At 35.0% G+C, this 9,358-nt stretch overlaps 1 protein-coding gene across 1 annotated transcript; it reads right to left on the reverse strand.

Annotated features, from left to right (window-relative positions):
* Nucleotides 1–887: 887 nt before the first annotated feature.
* On the reverse strand, nucleotides 888–4,843 carry LOC107484539 (uncharacterized). Its single transcript, XM_016105094.2, has 12 exons — nucleotides 4,477–4,843; nucleotides 4,222–4,354; nucleotides 3,987–4,060; nucleotides 3,851–3,897; nucleotides 3,611–3,761; nucleotides 3,491–3,529; nucleotides 3,221–3,422; nucleotides 3,062–3,123; nucleotides 2,836–2,936; nucleotides 2,329–2,383; nucleotides 2,183–2,230; nucleotides 888–1,315 (listed from the first exon to the last, which is right to left on the reverse strand). The coding sequence occupies exons 1-12, from the start codon at nucleotides 4,712–4,714 to the stop codon at nucleotides 1,140–1,142; spliced, it is 1,326 nt and encodes a 441-aa protein (XP_015960580.1). The 5' UTR covers nucleotides 4,715–4,843; the 3' UTR covers nucleotides 888–1,139.
* Between the last annotated feature and the right edge of the window lie 4,515 nt (nucleotides 4,844–9,358).

The following is a 9,358-nucleotide window of genomic DNA, read 5'->3' on the forward strand; positions in this document are numbered from 1 at the left end:
AAACCTCGCACCAACGCCACCTGCAACTACGATTTCCTACTGCTTGGGATATTAACACACACAACAAAAACTCTATGGACGTAGACCAAGAACTAATGCCTGTTGTACACGGATTTAATCTGACCTTTTTGATCAGTTTCTTCCTCCATACCCAAAGGATGAACATCACATCAGGTTCCACAGTAACCACAGCCTACAACGAAGACATCCACACCATTCCAAAACATAACCAATGTTATGCTTTCTCCACTTTGAACCTACTGCGTCGATGGAGGTTAAATTCCGACGTATCGCCGACCGGCACAAAACCCACCCAATTTCCTCCCAAACTGATTGCACCAATTGACATTCATATCCCTAGCATATCATGTATATCCAACACAACTCCTGCAGTAACCAAAAAATAATTTACTGGCTTAATGTGTTAGTCACACTTTAATGATATGAATGCACAATCCACGTGTCATCAAAAATATATTATAATGCTCAACTTGGACCATGTGACTTGATATACAAATTTCTAAAAAAAAAAATTAAATATACACACAACACAGACGGTCCGATTTGCTTTGTCAAAGATTCAAATTTTCTCTACCTCCAAATCGGACCCTCCGATTTGATCATCACCGTTTCTCTACAAAGAACTCGCATAGTCTGAGTTCTTCACACTGCAACACAGCAAAAGCTGTCCCACACATTGGTCTAGCACCCCAGCAACCCATAACCACGCACAACACAAACGTGATTTCCATAACCAAAAAAATGAGCCGCAACAACACGACTATATCATATTTAGGTGTCTCAATACTCGTGATATGCCTTTAATGAGATTTTATGCATAGTATCTCATGTTATGCATTTTGATAAACATATTACCCTTTACATAATTCAGTAAATATTAAATTGATTTAATTTAAATATTAAAAAAAAAGGCCTCAATCAATAGTTCAGTAACTTGTTATTTATATGCCTAGCCTAGAAAATGCTATATACGGAGGTCTAGATACCATTATATATCCTGGCATCAGATTTAAGCTACAAGCAACATTATGGTCTAATTTTATGAAAAAGTAGTCCAACTTTGTCATATGGCATAATCAACCTGTGGCAGGAAAATAGAAAACAGAAGATGGATCAATTTACAATATCCTGCTGATTCTTGGATCGATGATTGAGATTTTGGTAGACTCTAGATCTAGTAGCGCCTCATCAAGAGTCAGCCTGCGGTTTTTCCATATAGTCTCAGCCAACTTCTTTAGCTTCTCTCCTTCGCTCTTGCGATTTTCTTGGACATTGAGTATTTCTGCATAGCCACCTACAAGATATATGATTAAATGATTATCAGCATGCTTGCAACGAAACTAATTTGATGGGCGCAAGCTTAAAAATAATTGCCTGACATTCATGTAGTCCAACTATTGTGATATGCACAAAACAAGACCTGATTAATTTAATTCACACATCACAAAGAACTGAATCTGAACCCATGCACTCATCGTCTATACCATGCAAAATCTTAGGCAGGCAGATATTGCTATATGCATGCCATTTGATAAGAGAAGAGTGCCTTTAGTCCTTTACACACACTAATGATCAGTATTTTAAAAGGATTTTGGGCTGGCCACCATTGACGGGACACTGACACTGTTACAAAATCACAGTGGCAACACCATGGCAGTCCGCACTGTGATTGGCAGATATGGCGGTCTGGTTTTTTTTTTTCTTTTTTTTTTAACATTTGAGGGTTATTTACTTATTTTGGTCACCTAGAAAATCCTTTTTGCTGCTGAAGGAACTGCCTACAGCATCGCGGCCGCATGCCGAACTCCAACTCCTCTGTCGTTCTCTCTGCTGCTTGAGGAAGAACCAAAGAAGTCGTCGCAGCATCTCCGCCACAGCATCATCATCGCCAGCGGTTGGTCCTCCTCCACTCCAGGTGATTTCCTTTTCCAACTCTTCCCTCTCTTTTCTAGACTATGTTCCGTTACGGAAGATTTTCCCCTTTCTTTTATAATCTTTCTCTTCTTATCAGTTAATTGGTAAATTCATTGTGAAATTTCCAGGGTTGCGTATAAAAAACTCAATTTTCTTGTATTAATTTCCAATTTGTCATTACTTGATAAGCTTGTCCATCAAAGATTATAGCATGTAATAGAAGAGTAGATTGAAGAATTTGTCATACCTCGTGCAATAGCTGCTATATCACTTCTTTCTACCACTGGTGCAGAACCTACAAGGAGGATTTTCTGCTCAATATCTGTTCTCATTATGAGCAAGAGTATATTGAGTATGGACAAGTCAACCCCGAAATGGCACATAGATCATTACCTTCAGACTCAGTTTCTGTAACCTTCAAGATATCTATCACTTTTCTGTAGAGACCCTGTCAATATTTTTCAGTATAATTACTAGGCAGCCAAGGGTAGTTAAGCAGTGTGAAACAATTCCATCAGAAAATACATTGTTTAATTTGCAGACACTAGTCAGGAAAACAACTTCTAATAGAAAACTTGTAGCCCTGTTATTAAATAAGTAAAGTTTTTTAGAGAAAACAGTGTCACATGCACAAAAGAGAAAGACAGATCAAAATTCTTATCCACAGTCTACATACGTGCACGAGCAATTTGAAAATTGATTAACTTAAGAAAACCAGAGCAAATATTTCGGTGTGAATGTTTCACAGCACCGCATTCTGACAATGAAAACTAAATTAAGAGTCAAGACCTGTCGAAGCATCCTAGTTATTGTATCACTGTTTATTTTTTATAAAGAAAAGAGATGATGATAAAAAAAATATAATTAAGAATGTATCAATTGGAGAGTTCTAAGTTTAACCTCTTGAACCAACAGAGAGCTTGTACGCTCCTCCATTGCTCTACGCCTGTACATGAGGGCTATGCTTGTTAAGACAACGCCCACCTTGGGATGCTTTTCACCTTTACAAATTGATAAAGCCAGGAGATTTTAGTAACATAACATGCCATTATCGGGATCTGTAAAAAGTGCTAACTAAATTTTTATATTGAGTTTAGGTAATGAATCAAACGAATATAGAAGTCACCATAGGTTTCCTCTGCCAATGTTAATGCCTGTGTCAAAGCCTTCTCTGCATTACCATAGTTCCTAAACCAACAATTATTAGTGATATATCATATTTCTCAACATAAAAAGGAAGTTTGTGGTATAACTAAGGAAAACCAAATGAAAAAATTGAGCATACCCCTGATATGTTTCAAGCTGCCCTAGAGCACACAGTGCCCCCATCATTAAACCCTCCAAGTTCATGTTACAAGCTCCTAAATATGGATTGCCAAATTTTTTTATGTCGGAAGCTCCTTTTAGGACACTCGTGTAAACCTCTTTCGCCATTGAATAGTTTTGCCCAAGGTATAGGAATTCTCCATATGATAGAGCAGCAGTACCTATATAACCAACTGTTAATTTGGAAGTATAAGAATGCCTTCTACAAACCAGATAAGACGAATCATACCGTTGCTGAGCTGGAGAGATTTGTCAAAAAAAGGGACAGCTGCACCAAGAACATAATAAGCACTCATCAAGAATCACAAAAACAAACCAATACACCATAACACCATTAGCACACAACTACCTGATTCGATACTTCCCTTGACAAGCTCAATCAGCCCCTTCAGTGCTTTAGCACGAAGAATTAGAGCCTTAAAATCATCATCATCATCATCTGTTTTCTGTTTCTCGACAACCTCTACACATGTATCAGCAATTGCAGACGCCTTATCATCCTGTATAGCAAAACTTCATCTGAATAAACATGAACGGGACCAACACAGAACTCGAAAGAAAATATTTTTCAAGGATTTCAGATACTAACCTGCCCCAACTCTAGATAAAGACCAGCCTCAGCCTCAAGGGCAGCAACTACAATAATAAACCAAAATTCACATGAAATTACTAATATTAATAATTAAAAAAAAAAAAAAGAAACTACCAAGAAAAAGTGAAATTACCTCTAACACCCAAGTAAGCATTGGTTAATTCGTGAATACTCTGTAGCTTCTCCAATGCAATATCATACTCTCCCCTGAAAAAAGAAAAGAAAAGGTTTAAACTATACAAAACTCTCAATGAATTCAAACTAACTAACCAACCACCAAAACTGGAGCTCCCACATTTGTAAGTAAAAGACCAAAATCCGAACTTAAATGAAAAAAAATGGTTAACAAATAAATAAATGATAAGAACCTTTCATATTCCAAGGTGGACATAGCAAGCAAAGCAATCCCTTTAGAATTCTCATTTTTGGGGTCTTTGCCTTCAGTTAACTCAATCGTAAGGCAGTGCTTCAACACAAGCAAACCTAGTCCGTACGACCCAACTATTGACGAACCAAAAAGAAAAAAAGACGTTAACTTCAATCATTAATAGAATCAATAAAGATAGTCTCGGGGTGTAAACCCTAAAAATGGCATTTTTGTTTTCAGTTTTTGGATTAATTACTTGATTTGTCGGTCCTAGCTTGGTTTAAAGCGTAATTGATCATATTAATAGCATCGGGATTGGCCATGGACTTGTCGAGCTCCAAGCCATTGCCGTATGACCTAAACGACGTCGCAGCGAGAGGTGTGAGTGAAACGGGAGATGGTTTTGCAGTGAGAGACGCAAGAAATGATGCGGTGGAAGAAACAGAAGAAGAAGCAGCTCTTGAGGATAACCTCGATGATGCTATGCGAAACATGATGGTGATTGTGAAGAAGAGTTGTGTTCAGAACGAGTAGCGTGTGAGACTCTGAGTGAAGTGTGACTCGGGGTTTTTGTGAGGTTTTTGGTTAAGAATGTTCCTCAAACTAGTTCGGTTTTAGGACGCGTTTGGTTCGGCGTTTAGATCATGAAAAGTACTGAGTGTGTTGAATGCTTTAATTTTTTGTTTGATTAGTTTTTTGGTTTTTGGCGTTTGGAATATAGAAAGTAATTTAAGTTTTTCGAATGCTTTAATTTTTTGTTTGAATTTTTTTAGAGGCTATGGATTCCTTATTACTATTTTTATGTAGGAGTATGATTAATTATCATTAAAATAATTATAAAATATATTTCATTTTTTTTGAAAAAATTAATAATTAGATATTGATCTCTTTAATTTTTGTTATTTACACTTTTTTTTTTCTTTTAGTTTTAGTTTCTTAGAAGAGAAGTATGTCTGTTAGGATTTTTCATCCAATTTTAATCACTGTCATTTTCTCATCTTTTTCTTCTGTTATATCTCTCGTTCGCCTATTTTCGCTGCCGCAACACGCCTCAGATGCTGCCGCGCCCTGCTTTCACCGCCACGCAATCTGCTTCCGCTGCTACCGGGCAAGACTCTGCCTCAATGCTTGGAGGTTAGTTAATCATTATGCATTTTTAATTCATCATTTCGTATGTTTACTTTTTTGTTCTTTACTTGGTTACTTCTTCAATCTCTTTGACCTTCTCTCTGACTTTGACTTCCACATACACGCACTTTCTATGTTGTAAATGGTTAACACACGTTGTGGTTATTGTTGGTGGTGATAATGGTGGTGTTTCTCATGTCAACTCTCTCTACTTGCTACTATATTTATTAGTTTTCGGTGTTTTATTGGCTTAATCATATGGTAGTTGTAACCTCGGCAGAGTAACACGGAACAAAAATCATGTTTCATTCGGTGAGTGTTCAACAAGAACATGGTCTTGTCCATGATTTTGTATCCCATATTGGTCAATTTGCCTTTGACTCTAATAATTGCACTTTAGCTTTATCAAATTACTTGCACTTCAATGTCACAAAGCACAGTGTGTGTTCTCCTGCTTCTCTTAGCTTGAAACTTGGAGGCAGAGGGGATTCGAATTTGAATTTCAGGAGATTTTTTAATGATTTTAACACAGCTATTAAGTTCCACACTCAGAAATTGTTAGTTAGATTTGATTCTTTCAACCTTCATTCTAAGAATAATAGTGATGATATTATTGTGCTACTCAATAGTTATGAGGAATGTTATTCTAGGGATAATAGTGATTTCAACACAGCTATTAGGTTGACTAGTATGTAAGATAATACAAAGAAAAATATTGGTCTTCTAATATTTCTCAAAATGAAAATTTATAAATAAAATAATTCTTCTGTTTTGTTTTATAAATTAGAAAAATGAATAGCCACTAATATTTTTGTGTCTGGTGCGTTCTAAAACTGGTATGTTAAGTAGTTATGCCAAAAATGAATGATGATGATAATGGTATTGATGTTAATGTATATGGCTTTTGGCCCTATGATGGCGCGACTAGTAGTTTGATCATGGCCTTGACATTTGTTTTCAGTCTATGGAGTATGTAGTGATAAAATTATGATTCTTCCTTAGCTTATTTTGCTCTGTACTACATTATTATGATTATTGCTATTGCTTTGTTCTCACAAATATAAAAATATTTTGGATGGCTCTAGTATGTCAATTCAAGTGATTCTTGGGTCATTATAGTGTCACAATCATTCACACTAGACTGCAGCATGGCCATCACGACTTCATACACAGTTATGAATTATGATGGGAGCGTTTTCTTGTTCAAGTTGGGGGTCTTAGGGAATCACCAATTGCAAGTGAGTTTGTGAGGTGTTAGATTTGGGTGGCTACTTTAGTTTTCTATATACATCAAATGTGTTTCATTGAGAAGAACGATTCTTTTTGTTAAGTATTTCTATTTTTTCTTCTCAATGAATCAATTGATATTTCAGCCTTTATTATTATTATTATAAATTCAATTCGAATGTCAAAGTATCTCCCACTTTTTCTACCCATTGGCTGAAAAATATAATTAAGTCTAATCAGGAAATTAATTTTTGGGAGTAAATTTTTAGCATATACGAAAATAATTATATATAAATTTTTATCTTAATTTATCTTTTTCATTTAATTTGTAAGAAAAAAAAAAGAAAAAAAGTGAACACTACTTTTGGAATAAAGGAAGTTTAATTTATTCAACAAAGCAACAAATGTGCTAAACCCAAGAGGAGTATAGTATGCATAGATATGCATATTTATGTTTTGAGTCCCGCTAGGGAGACAATGAAATATGTATACAATAGCTACAATGGGCTGTTTATTAAGCCCAATTAAAATTAAAACAGAAAATTAACCCATCAATAACCCTAATTCTCTTATGCCTGTTTAATTTACCACACCACTCAATTTTTTGATATTTTCAATTTCTCCCCAAAATCCCAAGGTCGCTGACGCTGTTTCCCTCCCCCATCAAAACCCTCCCAGTCGCTGAACATCCCCAAAGAATCGTGAGCGCCGCAATCTGCAACCCTCCTAGTCGCTGAACTTTCCTAAAAAATCGTGAAGACCGCAACCTGCAACCGTGATGGAATTCTCCTTTACGTTGATACAATCAAGATTATTGAGGACCATTAGAAGTATATATGCCCTTCTAATTATTGCCATCTCCGTGAAATTCCTTTAGTTTATTTAATTTCTTAACAATCCCTTAATTCTTCGGTGTTTTTATCTTCTTTTAATTCCCTTGCTCATTCATGTATATATGTATATATATTAGTTAAGAAAGAATAATATTGTGTTTATATGAACTAGATGTAATTAATTTAATTGAGAAAAGAAAAGAGCCAACATAAAGGCAAAGATTCCTAAAAATAATGCAAACATCTCTTCTCTTTTTGGATTTGAGCACGCTTCCACCCTCTCCACTAACTTGTTTCTTTTGAGGTGCATAAATTAATTCACACTAACAAATTCAGTAGGATCATCTATCTATATCTCTCTCCAATTATTTATTTTAATTTGTGCAAATCTGTTATTATATCTTCGTTACATTGTATTTCTTTCTTCTATCTTTTGTGCCTTGTTGATGGATTGTGTGAAAGTAGTTAACATTGATGATTGTTGAGGTTGTAATAAACGGTTGTGCTCCTCTTCTTTTTATGTTAGTAATATTCGTACGCATTTTGGATGGTCGCTTTAATAGGGTAATAGATGGTTGGTGTATATCATAGACATTGACCTTATTTATTTGGATCATCACTTAATTTTTGTGGTTGGACAGTTGGATTTCGTATTCGCTGCTATGATTTTATGAATTTGTTTTTTTTTATGCTAGACATTATTGTGGCTCACACAATGTATTAGTTCACCAGCTTATTTCATTATTGAAGGGCAAGGTTAAACCTGTCGACGCAATGCACCACGGAACAAGAAGAAGGAAGTTAGTTCACCACACATTGCACCTAACACGAGGTCATTGATTGATAGTGTAGAATGATTACCGAATGGGCCAATGCGCAAAGGGAGGAAGAATTTGCTTACTTAGATTTAGCTACAGTGAATTGAACTACCATATTATAATTATTATTTTACTTACTGCTGATATGCTTAGGTATTTGTTTATGCCACATTAGTAAGATTTGATTCCAGGATGTATTTTTTTCTTGCCAACATTACAATGATTTATTGGTTTTGTTACCTTAAAAGGATTTATGAATTTTTATAGCTTAGAATCCCAGATTTATCAAAGTTGTTTGGTAAATTAGCCATATCTGTTCATATTGAAATAGGCGATCAATAACCATCCATTAATATAGCTAAACTAAACATCCTATATGTTATTGTAATGAACATCCAATTTAACTTGGTCAAAATTAAAACATAACAAATCGCAGTACACACAACTACAAACGGATAACCATCCATGCTTACAGTGAAAATGAACATCCACCTCAGTATCTCGGTATCTCGTCTTCTTGTATGGAACCATGATCTCGTAACTACATTTTATATTAATCCAAAAGAAAAAATAATTACCATTAGTTATCAAATCAAACATGCACATTATGAATACACAAAATTAAACTAGATTCCAAAACTTCATCGCCAAGCTCAATCTCTTCACTTCCAACCTCATTAACATCCGAAAGCTGCAAGGCCTATAATTCCGAAACAAACACAGTAACTAAAAGGAAAAAAATCCTTATTAAAACTCATGTAAATAAAATCTCAAACACAATCACCAAAAACACAGCAACAGCTAGAAATCATGCTAATAGAATTATTTATTCCATTTTATCTATTATTTAAGGGCCTACACCACCCTTTAGTTGCTTCTTTTTTAATTCAATGACCATCATGTAGAATTAAATACAAAACATCTTTTCTACATATAAAAAATAAAAATAAAAAATATGCAAGCAAGCATAATGTGCAGGTATCACATACATAAAAAACACTCATATAAGGATATCATGCCATATAAACCACACAACCATATAAACCACACAAATCCCATAACCATATAAACCACATAATATGCAAAAAGCAAATGAGAATATAACTAAAAAAATATGCAGGTATCATATAAT

The sequence above is a fragment of the Arachis duranensis genome, chromosome 4 (assembly GCF_000817695.3).
Source record: "Arachis duranensis cultivar V14167 chromosome 4, aradu.V14167.gnm2.J7QH, whole genome shotgun sequence".
In the NCBI taxonomy this organism is placed as follows: Eukaryota; Viridiplantae; Streptophyta; class Magnoliopsida; order Fabales; family Fabaceae; genus Arachis; species Arachis duranensis.